An 18,477-nucleotide genomic window follows, 5' to 3' on the forward strand; every position below is an offset into this window, starting at 1 on the left:
ATTATGAAGTATCAAGTCATAAAATCACACACACATCAAAATGATTTGAATAGTGATGGACTTATTACATAGTAGTTCCTTTGTTAAACAAGCATTCAACACATGATTGCTGAATAACTACTATGTGCTAGACAGCATACCAAACCCTGGTGATCCAGTACTTATTTAAACCCAAGATTTACCTTGAAAAATTACTAACTATATTCAGAATGAGTTAAACTCCATAAAAATAGTTCACTTAGTCTAGTGATGATTTTTATTATCAGAAACACCCACAAACACATCATGAATGGTTTGTATCTTGGGTGTATTTTTGGAAACTATGTTCTGAATCTTGATCACTGAAATGTTACTTTCTTTATTCAGCAATTTAAATTATAATACTTGTGTAGCATGGCCTACTATTTCAAAGCAGTCTTTACATGCATATTTGTGACTGACAAACTATTCATTCATTTACCTAATTTTCTGTACAGTCAGAACCCCTGTATGATGATGTGGTAAACACAAATTATTTTCACATGTATTAATAAGCTTGAGCTTCTTTGGAGTCAATATTTATAATCTATTCATAAATACCACGTTGGTGTACTTTCTCATATAATATGTCAATAAAAATAAGAACTTTGAATTAGTATTCCAAAATAAAAATGTCTAAGAGGTAATGTTTAGGGAATGGCCATCTCTGAATTCTGGTTTCACTTCCATCAAGGACATTTATCTATGTCCTTTCCTTTCTGAATATTCCTTTCTATGAGATGGGTTTGTTTTTAACAAGACATATTATTAAAGTTTGTTGTTTCATTAAATGGAAATGCAAATATAAGTAAATTGTTTTTTTTTTTTTTTTCTCTTCCCCTTGGCTTAGTATGAAAGCAAGGTAAAATTTAAATTTATGCATGCCTTCTTCAAGTGCATGGCTGGGGCAGTGTGGCTTTGTGGGGACAGCAGCAGTGCAGAAGCAGAGCACCACCAATGCAATTGCTTCCACGGTAGATGTCATGAGCAAATAATGCGTGCTGCAAGAGTGCTCATGCTTCCCTGCACTTTTCAAAGAGGCTGCTGCTTGCCCACCGTCAGTCAGGTTACAGCGTCTGTTGTGTCACCAGCACTAAGGGAATGTCACTATTTACTTATTCAAACTCTTGGCGCAGGACCTCCTGGTGGCCAGCAGGACATATGCCAAGGACAGCGCGTCAGTCAAGTTTATGGGCACAGTCTTTTCTGGGGACCCATGTTAAGATGGCTTCAGAAGCAGAACCTTAGAGTCCAGCCTCCCTAGCACTGTGCTGTTTGCTCAGCAAGCCACCCGTGCTACCAAATGCTTAGCATTGCCTTCTTGCTTCTTACAGGCCTACAAATATGCATTCACATGGCCACTGCACCTCTTGTCAAAGCCGCTTTCTTATTGCCATATATAAAATTATCTAGGGAGCCAAAGGAAAAAACACTTCTGAAGATACTACACTTCAAACAAATATTTGAGTTAAGAATGGAGAGGTTTAAAGCTTTTTAGCAGCCTTTGCATCCTTCCCTGCAGGCAGATATTAGTAAGAATTAGCAATCTTGTAAGTGGCTGATCAAATCCTGGAGATGTGGCTGGCTGGGCTGGCTGACCCTGGACAAAGCCAAAGTTTTGGCATTTCAAAGCCTAATTCTGCCAAAATTCTGAACCAGGAGATATTGAAGCTGAAGTGATCCAGGAAATGTTTAAAACCAAGACCAGATTTTAATATCAGAAACTAGAAGACATAAAAGGTGGGAAAGATAAAAACAAGTTGTTTTTTTTTTTTTTCATTTGCATCATTCTGAGACTAGTCATGTCCTGTTTGCAGAGATGGGTAAAAGGCAAAGACTGAACATTCAGAGGAAATACAGATAAATAAAACTCCAGGATAGCACTGTATAGCCTGGCAGTTTTTGTGCATGAGTGGTGGACCTAAGGAAAGAGACCTGCGGTCACCCTAGAAAAGCAAATCACTGTACCATGATTCATCCCTGAGGCTTTCATAATGTTGAACTTGCTAAATCATTACACTTTGAAAAGGATCTTAGTATTTCCATGAAACAATAAACCTGTTGGAGTGCTTTATTGACAAAACTCCCCCAGCCCCCCAAAATTGTGATAGATCTGTCCACCTCTAAAAGCACAATTCAGAAGCAAGTGAGCACCGCAAATGAAATCCGCCATCCCCTTCGCTTTGTACATGATGATAAGTAAGATCCCTCCCCCCACCCCAAGCTGGCAATGTTCTTCATAATTACTGACTGAAGGAACAGAAGGAAGAGACCTTGGGAACCAGAGAAAATGATCAAAGGAAATAAAGAAGTTCCAGAGAGACGGGGGTGGAAGTGGAGAAGAGAACAAATACTTGACAAGAAATAAATCACCTGGTACAGACTGCCAGGGTCTAATTTGCTTTCCCACCTGTTTTTCCTCATGCCATGTGTCTTTTATAAAGATGAAAATGAGAAACTTGGCATCAAGGGACGAGAAGAGGAGAATTAATCATTAGCCTATCAAGTACAATATTGGTGCCGATTGGACACTTTCCAGATGTTCATCAACACTACATAATGAAAAATTACAATTTTTATCCCTGCATTTTGACACTGTTCGGTGCAGCAGCTACTAGCCACTGTGAGCATTTAACTTTAACACACACACACACACACACACACACACACACACACACACACTCAGCTCCTCCTTGGCACAAACTACACTGGAAGTCCCAATAGTTCCAGGTGCCTGGGAACTAGTAAACTCCTGCACTGGACAGTGTAGAACAGACCATGTCCACCATCAGAGAAATCCCTGCTGTCATAGACTCGAGAGAAGTCATCACCAGGCACGTCCTGTCAGTATGTGTGAACTGTGTCTCTAGATGTGCTGTGCTCAGCAGTACATCCAGAGTTCGGTCATTGAAAACATAGACATGGCTGCCACCGTCACCATGCCTACTTACACGTACAGATATGGACTCCCAGAGAAACCAGATCACTTGGTCAATATCAGATAATGAATCAGAGAAGTGTGTAAGAGTCAAAGGCCAGAAATTAATGTCTAATTAATGTCTAATCTATTATCATGCTTATCATGCTTGCAGTGTCATTGGAAGTAGTGAGCAGAAAGCAAGCATCCAAGTGAGGATTGGGTGTAGAAGACATCGACCAAATTAGAACTGATTTTTGCCTTAGGTTGCCTTATTTTGTTATGGCACACACACATGCACATACATACACTCACACACAACACATATATGCACTCTCTCACACACGCGCACACAATACACACACACATGCACATATAAACACGCAAATACACACTCTCATACACACACATGCACATGTACACATACACACTCACACACATACTCACTTGCACATGAACACATACACACATACGTATTTTCATACACATACACACACAAGCACATACACACACAAATATACACTCTCACACACACATACAGATATACACACATATACACACTCTCACACACATTCTCTCACACACCTTCTCACATATGCACACACATACACAGGCACACACACACTTCTCATTAGCTTCAAGAATATTTCAAATAAACATTTCCAAATATTTTTCCTAAATTTTGAACAAGATTTTTAAGAGCTTTTTTGAATTATTGAACAATTGAATTATTCTGCCCACACAATTATCTGCTCTTTAGAAGCACTTATTTCATTATGCACATGAAGCATTCATAAGTCAGTTGATTCCTGGGCCTCATATTGAAATGCTGTGAGTGAAGAAGCTCTTGGAGAGAAAAATGATATCAGAATTCTGTAGCCAGAGTGATGTCAACATCCACTCAACCCAACTATCACATAACAGTCAGCACAGTTTGTGGGGGCAAGTGTGTGCATGTGCACTTTGATAGACATGCACCTGCCTCTGTGTGTGTGTGTGTGTGTGTGTGTGTGTGTGTGTGTGTGTGTGTGTTTGCTCCACATGGCTTCCTTCCAGCGCTCAGAGACTACACTGCCATCGGTCTAATGCTATTGCTTTTGCTCTCCATTTGACTACTCAATAGGCCAGAAGTAAATGTGAGGAAATATTCTGGCTGCCTCAAAGACATTGAGATTTCAAGGACTCCGTACAATATACTCAGCAGCCCTGATTATGTTGGTGTTACCAAAGGCTGTGCATTGGAGGTTGGTTCATTTCTAAAGGTTCTATAACATATTCATATCGTACTTCATTTACTTAACATGAGTGCTTTTGCTAGAATTGTTCCTTTGTTAATATGTTTTAGTTTTTGTACTGATCTTTTCTTAGTTATGCATAAATGACAGAGTAAGACAGAAGCATTCTATAAAGCACCATGATGGAAATAGCATTAAGAAGAGCCAAAATTGTATGCCATTTTCCAAATTGTATAGTACTTGAATACATGGCATGTATCTTTAATATGAATAACTCTTCTGGTTAGGTCGATCTTCTTTTTTAATGACACCTTTTCTCATTTTTGTCATCTTTCCTAAATTCATTTAATCTTTGCACATTATACAGCTTGATTACCGTTTCCTAGACTATGTTAGTAGTTTACACAGACGGCAACCCCATCCACCATCTCACCAGTGTGCAGCATCTTGTCCATAGCTTTGAAGTTGTGTGCCGCATCTTGTCTAACTCTGCAAAGACTCACGTGATAGGAATGTAAAATCTCTCCTGTCTCAGAACCTCCGCTTTGTTGCTAGTGCAGCCTGGGGACAAGTGCTCTGTAGTGACTCTTCAATTCTGGCCAGTCAATGTAAGGAAGACCCAAAGCCTCACTTTCTTCTTTTAAAAGATCGGTAGCATAGCTAAAGATGACCATACGTTAGTAACAAGAATTTTATGGAAATTCTATAGTGATGAGATTTTAAAATAACAAAACATTGAATCTCTCGAACACAAATTTTTAATTACCCACTTCGCTTTAACTGTTCGTTTTGGCTGCTTCCTCCAATTCAAATCATTTTGAGTCCAATGAAATGAGGAAGCAGGGAAAGGAGAAAAGAGTGGATTTGCCTTCCAGAAGCTCTCAAGACTGGGACAGACCTGTCTGGGTCTTTGTTGTGCATAGCTGCAGACTCTGTGTGAAGTGGCCATAGACTCCCACTCCAAACTTAAGGCGAAGTACTGAAAGAACTAATACTCTAAGGGTCCACACTGTTTTCTTAAAGAAAAACTTACAGAGTTAAAATCTTCAGTCTAACTCTCATCTGCACTCAGAAGATGTATATGTGAGAGTAGAAAGCTGTCCAGAGTAATGAACTGAACAGCCTGTGTGCACAATGGAAAGGCATTCTATGTAATGTAAAGATGCCTATGTAAAGGCATTCCAGAATAGAGGATTATTTAGCTAAAATAAGAGACAGGAATTTGATATGGATAAATATTGAAAAGCCTGCATGGTAGTTTTCTCTGAACCATCTAAAATTGTGAAATTTGAAAATCAGAATAGAAAGTCAATTATACATTTTACCAACTCCTGTGCCATTTTACTGGACTTGGAACCCTGTGCAAGGGTGCAGGAGTTGGGATAGCCACATGAAAGGTTTTTTTTTGCTTTTATTTCAGAAAAAAAAACCCAAGACATTAAAATATTAATATTGTAGGTACCTTAAATGTCCAATGGCATGGCCTTGCTGAAATAAATACCAGGACTTTCAGACAGTAGAATTCCTCCAGCTATTAAAAGTGATGATAAACCACGTGTGGTAGCATACATATTTAATCCCAGCGCTCTGGAGGAAGAGGCAGGTCAATCTCTGTGAGTTCAAGGCTACAGAGGGAGTTCTAGGACAGCGAGCGCTGTTCCACAGAGAAACCTGTCTCAAAAAAAAAAAGTGATGAAGGACTTCATTTCCTGGCAGAATAATTTACATATTTGAAAAGAGATGCTGCAGGGCTGGAGAGACAGCTCAATGGTTAAGGACGCATGCTGCTCTTGCAGAGGAATTGCCTGTGGTTCCCATAGCCGATGGCTCACAACTGCCTCTAACTCCAACTTGAGGTAGACACAAAGTCCTCTTCTGGCCTCTGTGGGCACTGCATCCATGCGCACAACGCCCCTCCCCTGCCCCACCACCCCACCCCCCCACACACATAACTTAAAAAGAAATAACATCTAAAAAAAATCGAAGGTCAAATTCAGTCTAAATATAAAAAGAATGAAAAAGAGGACAAGGTTGTGAAGGATAAAGTGAAAGAGCAGATGATGTCTAGAAGACTACATGCTTTCTGCATGGCTTTGAGAAGTGGGTTACTTTCTCCTCTTTGCACTGTGGTTAGTCTCTGAAACATGGGTATATGAATTCTATGATTAGCCACAAAACATTGACATTATTTTGGAAAAAAACAGACATGAAATATTGGATTTATTTATTTTTAATAATTAGGTTCATTTATTTAATAATAATCACTAGAAATTATTCTAGAGAATATTTATATTTTTGATATTGATAAACTTTTTTCTCATGGTCTCATCATGAGGAAAAATGTAGGTAGAAGCTATCTTTAAGACATAAAATATTAATTGATACTACATAGCTAAGAGATTTAAGAAAGACAGGTAGATTTAAGCCAAAAGAAAATGTTGTCTACCAATATTCTTCCCCATTTTATGTCTAGAGTTATATATTTAAAACATAAACCATACTTTTTAAATGTTAAACTGAGCTGTTCAGAAGATTAATTGTATTGGAACATTATTTCTCCAACTGCTCTTAAGCTCTCCATGTGACTATGGATTTTCATTCTCCCTAACACTACGTTGTTTTTGTAATCATGTTGAGTGTATTGAGGAAGGAGGCAGTGTGGAGAATTTAGCCTCTCATCTCTAATGATTTCTCTTTGTTTTTCCTGCAGAATGTTTACACAGTAAGCTTCCCCAAACCTGGTTTTGTGGAGCTTGCCCCTGTGCCCATTGATGTCGGAACAGAAATCAATCTGTCCTTCAGTACAAAGAATGAGTCTGGACTCATTCTCTTGGGAAGTGGAGGGGTACCAACACCACCCAGGAGGAAACGGAGGCAAACTGGACAGGTACCTTCACAGCTCACTCATACGACATTTTCCCTTGGTTTTTAAATAGTACCTTTAGGGGGTAGGTAGATACTCAGTGGACATGATCATTTGGTGAAGTGCCTGCCTGAAATAGCACCATAGAGTTGGTTTTATAGTTTAGAACTGAAGTATTTATTTTGACTATCATCTTGTTTAACCAGGACTGATTATTCTCAGTGAGGAGTCATAGCTATTATCACATCAGGGATGATCAAGCGAATAAACAAACTATTTTACAAATATATCTATGAATACGAAAACACTTTTGCAAATGAGATTGTGTCATTTTTATTAGACGTTTGTATGTGTGTATGTGTTTGTAGGGCGGGATGTGTGTGTGTGCACAGGTGCATGTCATGTGCAGGTGTGTGAGACAGAGTCTCACACTGCCCTATAACTCACCCAGTAGGCTAGACTGTCAGGCCAGCAAGCCCAAGGAATCTGCCTGTATCCACCTCCCCAGTGTTAGAATCACAGGCATGTGCCACTACACCTGGATATTTAAAAAAAAAAAAAAAAAAATGGGTTCTAGAGATTGAACTGAAGTCCCCATGCTTGCAAAGTGAGTACTTTACCAACTAAGCAGTCTCCCAAGCCTTGATGGGAGGCCTTTTAAATTGTTAGATTTTAATATTAAGTAATCATTAGTAGGCAATAAAATCTTAATTTCTTTCCAAAACGTAATTAAGCCTACAACAAAAGATTAGGTCAGAGGAGCAAGCACCACAGAACCTTGAGAATCTCAAGAATGCACAGAGAGGTTGGAGAGGTGGTCCAGTGGGCTAAGGCCCTTGCTGCCGGATGAGTTGCCTGAGCTTGATTCCTGGGGCCCACATGCTGGAAGAAGAGAACCGGCTCCCACGAGTTGTCCTCTGACTCTTGCTTCATGCCTCATGCCATGGCAGTTATGTGGCCCCCACATATCCACACACACACATTCACAAAATGAACAAATACCTAAATAGAGTTAAGAAATGCCATTGTAATCTAATATCTTAAAATTTTTAAAAATCATAAAACTGTCATAATAGATTAAAAAACATTAGGTACAATTTAACAACATTCATTATTTTAAAAAAAAACACTTAGTGAACTAGGAGGAAGAAATATTCCATCTGTAAGAAGATGATGATCAGTGGTCCTGATGGAAGACCATCACAGACATGTGACATGCTGTAAAATTAGGACCTAGGCTACTTCATATGCATCAATCGCTCAGCTGCAGCAACAGAAGAACAAGCAGCTAGATAACACGAGGAAGTGTGAGCTTGAAAATAAACACAGCAGGTTAGTCATAAATGAGAAAACTGCAAAGTTTTATTGAAAGCCATTAAAGTCATCCTCAATGAGTGCACACATTCATCTTGTTAGGAGAGAAAAACTCATTATTAAAATATGTCAATTCTCCCTAATATGATGTACAGATTTAATTTCAGTAAGAATACCATCTTATCATTCTTGAAAACCATAGCATATTAAGTATTTTTATTTTATAGCAAAAATCAAAATCCACCCAAATTCCTGAAATGGAAGAACATTTGGTGGTAAATGCTCCTGTACCAGATATTGTTCCTTCTGAGTCAGAGATTTAGACTGTAGTAATGCTTTCATTCTTGGAAAATTCTGTCCAGATAGTGTAGAACAGAGAAGACTGGATAGCTCCAAGTATAAATACAATGACATTTACAAATAGGTGGTATCCCAGATCATTAGGAAAAGAGTAAGCTTTCCCTGAATGATTCCAGGGGGTTGGTTTCTATACAGAAAAGAATAAAACAATTTCTACTTCATATCCAAATGAAAAATAAATTTCCAGAAAATTAAAAGTGTAAATATGGAAAGAAAAGTAAGTTTAAAACTTTTAGCAGAAAATAGCACAGCATGGTGGCACACGCCTTTAACTCTAGCACTGAGGAGGCAGAAGCAGGGTAGACCTCTGTGAGTTTGAAGCCAGCCTGGTCTATATCATGAGTTCCAGGACAACCAGGGCTACATAGAAAGAAAACTCTCTCTCTCTCTCTCTCTCTCTCTCTCTCTCTCTCTCTCTCTCCTCTCCTCTCCTCTCCTCTCCTGTCCTCTCCATCCACTCTCTTTCTCTCTTTCCCTCACTCACTCGCTACAAACACACACACACACACACACACACACACACACACACACACACACATATATATATATATTAGAGGTAGATATAGCTAGATTAGATAGATCTAAATTGATGATAGATAGATAGATAGATAGATAGATAGATAGATAGATAGATAGATAGATAGGCAGACAGACAGATAGATACTTTTGATCTTTCTGATCTCCTGGAAGAGATTTAGAAAATAAAATAAGAGCATAAGTACAACCACATTAATATTCAAACTCTCCATTCATCAAAAAGCACAAAATGTAAGCATCTGCCTGAAAAAGTATTGTTAATGTAACCATCAGAAAACCTAGTAACCACAATATGAAAGCAACTTTCAGAAACCAAGATACAACTGAAACATGTACAATAATGAACATATCTGACTAGACATTTCGCAGAAGAGAAAGCACAATGGATGCAAAAATATCTTTAAAACACTGAGCTTTGAGGTAAGAGAGGAATGCATTTTCAGTCCACACTAGATTTTATATCCACTGGAACGACTGAACATTATGAAATATAGTAATGCCAAGTGTTGGCAAGGCCTTTGTTAAAGGCAATTCTTACTGCTGTGGACAGAGGAAATTGATACAGATGCTCTAGTAACTGCTTTGAATCCGTTCTATAAGGTGGACCTCATAGGTACTCTACAAGCCAGCAATTCCACCCCATTCATGGGCGCACATTGAGACAAGTACAAAAGCAGGCCAAAGTACAGTTCTTATTTATAGCACATAAGTGGAAAAGGACCCAAATATTTATCACCTGGAGAAGAGACCAGTAAACTAGCATTTTGGCTTAATGGTGTAGAAAGCAGGAGTTGCAAGGGATGAATTACAATTTAACAAGACAACAGGGATGTTTGAGAACTAAGTAACAATGAAGGCTCAGGGCACATGGTGATATCATTTGCATAGGTTTCTGTAAGAAGCATGGAGTGTATTACTTACAAATACATATGTGACTCTTCAAAAGTAATTTTTAAAACCCTGGGGTAATAAATCCCACAATAGCGGTACCTCTGAGATGTGGAAGCAGAAAGCCACGATCAGTAAGAAGCTCAGTGGATATCTGATGCTAGCTTCTTAAGTTGCATGGTGGATTACAGCAGATTTGACTATAGAGCAGAAACACGTTCATCACTTACACAAGGACATTTACGTTGTGAGGCCCATATCAGCCATAATGAAACATTCTCAAGGGGCTGGGGAGATGGCTCTCGAGTTCACAATGCCTTCTGTGCTTCAGAAAACCCAAATGGATGGCTCATAACCACCACTTACTTATAAGTCCTGTTCCAGAGGGCCTGATGCCCTCTTCTGGCTTAGGCACCTGAACTCACATGCTCATACTTATACACAGATATACACATATAAACATAATTTTTAAAATTTAAAAAGTTTTTTCAAATATTTTTCTTGACACATAAAGGAAGAAAAGTAATAGTTAACTTCTCATATTGGACCAATATGAAAAGGAGTGCTACCAAGTCTTCATCTTCTAATCCAGAAAAATAAAAATCTTTTCTCACTTTTGCAAATGATACTCGATTACATGGAGGACCAAACCAAACATTCTGAGATTTTTACCACATCCCCTTGGCCACTGCTAATAATTAAACACCTGTCAGCTCCAAATTTCTTAGCACTGAATAAACAGATTAAATCACCAGATTTCAGGGAAATTTTTAAAATAGAATGTGTTCCTGATTAAGACAATTAACATAAGAAGACAATAAGTACTAAAGTACAAAGTGCATCAGAAATGAAATTTCAATCCCCAAACATTTAATGATAATGAGTACCTAGCTTTTAAAATCGTATAATATTTGTTATCTGAAAAAGGAAACAGTGTTGAATTGTTCAGATGTGCTTGAATCAGTGCTGTCTAAATGGATACATTTTATTTGTGAAAGCTAACAGCTGAAATATCCAGAAGGTTATTTTTGATTGTGTTGCCCTAAATGTGTTTTCCATCTCAAACAATCAGTTAAAATAGTTTTTGAGTAAGTAGCTTGTGGTGGCCCCATTGAGGGATGATGAGGGCTAATCTTCAGTGCATTGTGTACTGGACACACAGTTGCATAGATAACCTAGTGAATTACTGAAGGGATGGTGATGCAGATGGAAAACATATTAACCATCAGTTACACGTGAAGCACAGAATGGTTACTATGCAGCAGCTACCCTGCTACCACACAGGAGAGGGAGTGCATGTAACATCAGCTTTGGGTACCAGGATTGCACCCAAGCTCCCCGGAGTTCATAATCGGATATCAAAACCATACTGGTTGCCATGGTAACACTGACAAGAAGAAAACAAGCATGTTTGTGGATGGAAAATTGTTTTCCTTCTTTCTAAATGTGGGAGACAAGTTACATGTTTGTGGCAGTGATCTATTCCACCAGCTTGGAGAAAAATTAAAGTCTAAACACTCAAATGCCATGAGATTGAGTCATTTCTAGAAACTAGCTGCCCACTTGTGTAAAGGAGAACGATTCTGTTGACACCCTTTGATTCCTGACAGATCCTGTAAGATAGAGGACAGAAGTAAGCAAAGCTGTTACGTGGAGCATTAGAATCTTGTCAGACAACCGATATTAATATATCCACCTGCCCCGTTACCCAACAAGCAACATGGTAATGGATTTTTAAAAAGACATTCCCACATCCTTATCATCTCTAAGTAAATATTGATAGGCAAGGGAGATGGCTGCAAGCATAAGGACCTGAATTCAAATCCCTAGGATCTACATGAGTAGTGAGATATGGCTAGATGAGAACTTCTAACACAGGATTATTGCTGGGGCTTGAGGGATGCTCCAGCTTCAGTGAGAAAGCCTATTCCAAGTGGGTGAGGCAGAATGTTAGGGCAGTACCTGACATCCTCCTTTGGCTTCTCTGTGCTTGTGACAGGATATCAACTACTACAGCTGTCATAGATACTACTCCTGTTTTATCTTCAGTACCTTTTTTTTTTTGCAGGCCTATTATGCCATATTGCTCAACAAGGGCCGTCTGGAAGTGCATCTCTCCTCCGGGACACGAACAATGAGGAAAATTGTCATCAAGCCAGAGCCGAATCTGTTTCACGATGGGAGAGAACATTCGGTCCACGTGGAAAGAACTAGAGGGTAACAGGGGCTAGAGCAGGTGTCGTTACTGTGTCTAATGTGGACTGCCTTTGTGAGCACAGCTCTCTGCCCGAACCTCCCTGTGTGCATGGCAGACCACACACTCCAGACGGTGACAATGCACCGATGCCCTCTTCTTTGCGTTTTGTGTTTGGGAAACCTCATTGGCAAGGGCCTGAGGAATTCTATGACTAGCTTTTCCCTTCTTTGTGGCTCTTCCCACCGCCTTCACACAATGTATCCTCTCCAGCTAGAGATAAGGAAAAATCACTCCCCTGCACCTTGCAAGTAGCTTTTTCTCTAATAAGATAATCATAGAATAGGTCAGGCCAAGCCAGCAGCCTCTGGCTGCTGCTAGCTCACTCAGGTTTCAAACCAGTTAGGACAGCTGCTTAGAAACCCATCATTGGTGTTGGGGGGCTGGAAGGATGGATCAAAGGCAGCTAGCTCTTCCATAGGTCCTGAGTTCAGTTCCCAGCAACAACATGGTGGCTCACAACCATCGGTAATGAGCTCTGCTGCCCTCTTCTGGCCTGCAGGCATACATGCAGGCAGAACACTGTATACATAATAAGTAAGTCTTTAAAAAGAAAGAAAGAGAGGGGGAAGGGAGGGGAAGGGAGGGAGGGAGGGAGGGAGAGAGAGAGAGAGAGAGAGAGAGAGAGAGAGAGAGAGAGAGAGAGAGAGAAGAAAGAAAACCATCATCAATACTATGGAGCATGATGGTAGCTATGAGACATACAGAGCCTCTTACAATGTGCTTCATCTCTGTCTGTCCCCCTAAAGTGGCAGCAGGACCCTGTAGTGACTTTCTGGGAGAAGGGGATCAAAGTAGAAAAGGAGAATGGTGGCCATCTGTCATCATGTATAGTTACTTCTCTACACATCTCCAAAGATACTTGTCCTTAATCCAGAGCCAAGAAATCATCCTTAAAGCATATAAACTGATCTCTCATTTCTGCACAACACTTTGTATTTCCTTTATTGGGAAAGTCATCTGTGTTCTTCATCAAAATACCATGTAATAATTCAGGGAGGCAATTAGTTCAGAAGGAGGATGAGAGGAAAAGAAAATCGAAGCCCAGAGACTTGGAGGCCTTAGACCTCCAGACCAGCAATCCATTTATTAAAGCAAAGGCAGAGAAAAGAACTGGGAATTCAATCTGATGAAACCTCAAAACTCAGAGAGCATGTGGGAGGGCAGCAAGTATGAAAGTGCAGCAATGGTCCAAAGAAGTAGCTGCTCTCATACACCGAAGGCCTGTGTTGTCCTCTTGTATAGGTAACCGTTTAGGTAGCTAATGAGGTTTCTTGTTTTCTCAGTAAATAATAAAGCCTTCCTTGGTTTTTTTTCTGTTATTGTGATACAGAGCATTTGTTTGTGAGCTGAATTAATACTAAGCATCTGTGTTGTGTCTAGACTGAAAGGGTTGGAAACCATGATTGAGAAAAATGAGTGATCAATATTCAGACAACTCAGAACTTGTACTGATTTAAAGCTAGGTATCATAGGGTGTCTGGGGTGTTGGGGGAAGACAGACTAGATTTTCTCACTCAAATTTTGGGGAGCACGTTAGAACACCAATTTCACATGTCTTTTCATCTAGATTTTAGGCCATTTGCTAAACATTAATCTTTCTCACTGTGGGATAGATGTTTTACAAGTCCTTAAATCTCAAATAATTTCCACAAACAAATACAGATTTGGGAAATGTAGGTGACCAAAATTCACCAAAAGTATGTTATTTTCAAGGGAAAGAGTTTAGAAATCCCCATATGTGTCATCCTGCTATATTAATGTGTCCTTTGAACAGGTGTTTCTTCAAGAAGGGCATTTTATTATGCCAACTTCACAGCTGTTGGCCATCAATCCAAATTTCATTTGATTAAGCTCTGTACACAATACATCCCTGAAAACTGGTCACTCGGTTAATTAGCCATATAAACAAACAGGTTTGCCATTCACTGTTAGTTACAAGTTGATGTATTAGACAGATGACTGTGTGGTTAGCTAATTCTGTGCCAAAACAGGAGCCATTTACTACAGTGTCTTCCTTGGCACCCTAAGGTCAAAATACAGTCATTGTCTACTCTCTAAGCAAACACAGGAAGCTGGTTAACCAGACATTACTAATGAGTGCACGAACATCACTTAGCAACATTGTACGGCTTCATATATCAATTCTAAGGAATGCACTGTGTTGGATTCCAGGCTGATTGTCTTTTAATCATTTTAAACTGTGTGTGAGGATGTGTATTAAGGTCCTTTTATCCCAAATGAGAAAACATTGCATAATTTGCCTCAAATTGCATACATAGCAGAAACAAAAGCCAGGTTTAAAACCAGTTATAACCAGCCTTAATATTCCATCTATGCTTGGTCTGTTGTTTGATCTTACCCAGTGGGGACTTCAAAGATTTAATATTACTAGATAGTGAGTATGGTGTGTTCTTACTAATTTGGAAATATTTGCTTTCTCCCTACACTTTTTACATGCTCTAGGCCAATCATTTCATTTCCTCAATTCCAGAATATTATGGTAACTGCAGTAACATCTTTAAATTATTTAAATTTTGGCAGGTTGTGAGACAAAAGTTCTCTCCCCTTTTGCTCCTTTTTAGCCCCCCTTCTCTCCTTTTCTACCTCTTCATTTTAAAAATAAAAATGAATTCACATCAATCATCTTCTTATCTCACTTCCTGGCACTCAGGGACCCTTCCTACTGTGACTGCCTTGATTTTAATCTTTCCCCTGGAGACTACCCCATGGACATCAGCTCAAACTGGACTTAAACTCTGAAACCCTAAGACCTGAAATAGCACTTTGAGTGACTGGGATAAAGGACTGAGTAGATTCTGTCCTCTTTGAAAGCATTTGGTACAGAATTTGGTACACAGACAGGTACAGAATATGGCTAAAGACCATCAACTTAGAAGATTTTCAGAAGTTAGAACTTCCAGAGACCATGATTCAGACATTCCAAGCATTGTCTCCCATAACATTTGATATATGTCAATTAAAAATATTTTATTTTTCATGTAAATTACAAATGCTCAGTTAATACTTTCCTCCACATACACAATTGCTACTGACTTGAAAATTATTGGACCTATTTTGCAAATGAGGAGGAAAGTACAAGAAATAAAATAATTATGAGACTGTGTGAATCAACCACTGAAATTTTCAAAGAAAATAATCAGCTAACTTATTACTAGGGGATGAGTGTTTACTATAGTGTTTTGCATGAAGTAGCCTATCAGTTAAAAGTTATAAATGAAGGGCTGGAAAGATAGCTCAGTGGTTAAGAGCACATACTGCTCTTATAAAAGGTCCAAAGTTTGGTTCCCAGCACCGATATCATATGGCTCACAACCATCTATAACTCCAGCTCCTGGGCATCTAGTGCCATCTTGTGGATTCCATAGGCTCTTGCATTCATACTCAAATATACCTACACAGAGACACACATACAAATAATTAAATAATAAGATAAATCTGTAAAAATAATAAAATTAGAACAGATTATCACATCGGAATGGAAACATTGTTAATGCCCTTATCTGAAAGGGAACTAAATCAATTATTTATATTTAATGTTTCTTGAATGTAAAATGCAAGAAAAAAAGATCAACTGTAGTCTTCTAGCATCGCCCTTATTATATACCACAGCCTCAGGGCAATCTCTTAATTAATGTATTCCACTGTTTGAAGTGCGTGTTTTTAATCTCCATTTTATAAATGAATAAAATGAAACTAAGCATGATTAAATAACTTGCCCAAGGTCACGCTGCTAGGAAGATGCCACATTAATACTGAATTCCAGTCTGGTCCTCCTAAAGGCTCACATTCCTTCTGCATTTCAGCAGAGTAAGGCCCGTTGCTGTGTTCCCCCAGACAGAACAGGACATTTGGAGAACCTACCTTAGAAAGAGAAGGGCCCCTGGTTCTTTAACACTCTAATCAAGACCAGAAAGTTCCTATCAATGGATGTTTCTCACTTATCTCCAGCTAAATCCTTGGGAGCACTGTTCAATGCCTTAGAAAAAAACAGGGCTTCAGCAAGAGAACACTGGCTGGGGGAAGGCGCATCTCAGTGAGTCACTCACACTTGGATGTGAGTGAATGTCTCACGTCCAACACTGAGCAGTAACGTTGAACCTCCTGGGTTTTGCCAACATCTTCCAAGTCTTTTCTTTTAAAACAAAGTTCTCACTAGTTTCCTTCTGTAACACAGTCTTTCTTGTACCTCTAACCCCCTGAACTGTGACATTTTGGGCCATTACAAAGTTTATTTTGTTCTATTTTCTTATGCTGGAGTTAGACCAAAGTAGATCTACTGCTCAGTTCCAAGTTCTGACTTGTCTTAATTTCTTATTTCCAGCTTGCTCACCTTAATATCCCTCCCCCTCCATCTCCTTCTATCCCCCCTCTCTCCTCCCTCCCTCCATCCCTCTCTTTCTTCCTACTACTCTGCTAACAAAATCAGGTAATATAGCATTTTTAAGGCTGAATTTGGACCTGGGCACTTAGATCTCATCTTCAGATAAGAGCTAAATTCTCCATAATCCATTTACAATCCATCCACAATGACGAGCAGCATTGTGATTACTGTTGGGAACCAAGCTCAAAACCTGCTTGTACAAAGAAAAATAGAAAATGCCTTTGGTCATTTTCATCATTAGAACTCCGTATCTTGGTTCTTTGCCCCTGGATCCAAGGATTGTTGTGAATAAGTAGTATGCAGTTCTCAATTAGTAGTGTGTGAGTAATCACTCATAAGCAAATTAGGGAAATTAATGAAACAGCCACTGAGGAAAATCACTGCAAGGAACAATTAGCTTGGTGTTCTGGCCTGCCTCTTCTATTCAAAAGCCAGCAGCTACATTCTTTATAAAATGTACTGTAAGTGTTTGCTGTTGATTCCTGCAATCTAAGCTCTCGGGAGGACAGTTTGTCCCCTAGCAAGAAGATAATAGCTAGCACAAACCAGGACGTAAAGAGCCAGACAAAATGCAACCCCATGCTGTGCCAAACTCACAGATCCTTATCCGATTAGACATTGCTATAAAGCTCCAAGGCCTCTGTTCTCACGGAATGTGTGTTGGGTTGCAAACCCGTGTTGCCACCTGCATCAGAGACACGTGTCCCAGCTGGACAATTGCCTAGTTTCAATAAACTTTCAGTACAAGCTAATGAGCAAGGCATGAGACAAAGTCCGAGGAGACAATGGTGTTTGCTAGTTGCTTGGTGTAGAGGTCCTAATCATGTAATCTGGGCTATCTTAAAAACCATGGGAGATCAGAATGCCATGGGACATGCTTGCAAACTCCTAGCTCTCAAAGGACTGAGGCTGAAAGATAGCGAGTTCAAAGCCAGCTAGGCTTCTTTTCAACAGTAGTAATAATGAGAGCATAATAGGAAAATTAATTTCTAGGAGCATAGAATAAGAGGTGGCAGGAAAGACGTTTCTAACTGCGCTGGATGTTTTTCATCTTTAAATGTTTTATCAGCATCTTCACTGTCCAAGTTGATGAAGACAGAAGACACACACAAAACCTGACAGTGGAGCAGCCTATCGAAGTGAAAAAGCTCTTTGTCGGGGGCGCTCCCCCTGAATTTCAGCCCTCCCCACTCAGGAATGTTCCTGCTTTTGAAGGCTGCGTGTGGAATCTTGTTATTAATTCTGTGTAAGTGCCTTCCATTTCTGCTGCCTGCTTGCTCTTCATTCATTATGAGGGTCGCTATTAACATCCACGTTATCCAAAACCGCAGTAGGGAGGGGGTGATGAATACTGTTAATCTAGACCTGAAATTCTACCCTGACCATTTCAAGTCAGAGCTGGGGACTGAGTTAGTTGTTAAGGAAGAAGACAATGAAAAATGAGAGAAAAAAAAAAAAAAAAAAACTTTCATTTTGATTGTGTTTGACTAGCCCCATGGACTTTGCACAGCCTGTTGCCTTCAAAAATGCTGACATTGGCCGCTGTGCCTACCAGAAGCCCCGTGAGGATGAAGAAGATGCAGTTCCAACAGAAGTCACCCTCCAGCCTCAGCCAGTGCCTGTCCCTGCCTTCCCTTCCCCGGCCCCCACTCTGGTACATGTAAGTGTTCACACAGACACTGCTTT

General features: G+C 39.6%; 1 protein-coding gene across 1 annotated transcript in view; it reads left to right on the top strand.

Annotated features, from left to right (window-relative positions):
* Positions 1 to 18,477, top strand: part of Lama2 (laminin subunit alpha 2) — a 577,324-nt gene that overhangs the window by 540,206 nt on the left and 18,641 nt on the right. Inside the window, 6 exon segments of the mRNA XM_036168737.1 lie at positions 869 to 880; positions 4,059 to 4,179; positions 6,881 to 7,057; positions 12,201 to 12,349; positions 17,861 to 18,037; positions 18,283 to 18,451. Of these exon segments, the coding sequence (XP_036024630.1) occupies positions 869 to 880; positions 4,059 to 4,179; positions 6,881 to 7,057; positions 12,201 to 12,349; positions 17,861 to 18,037; positions 18,283 to 18,451 (805 nt within the window).

This window comes from Onychomys torridus, chromosome 19 (genome assembly GCF_903995425.1).
Source record: "Onychomys torridus chromosome 19, mOncTor1.1, whole genome shotgun sequence".
Classification (NCBI taxonomy): Eukaryota; Metazoa; Chordata; class Mammalia; order Rodentia; family Cricetidae; genus Onychomys; species Onychomys torridus.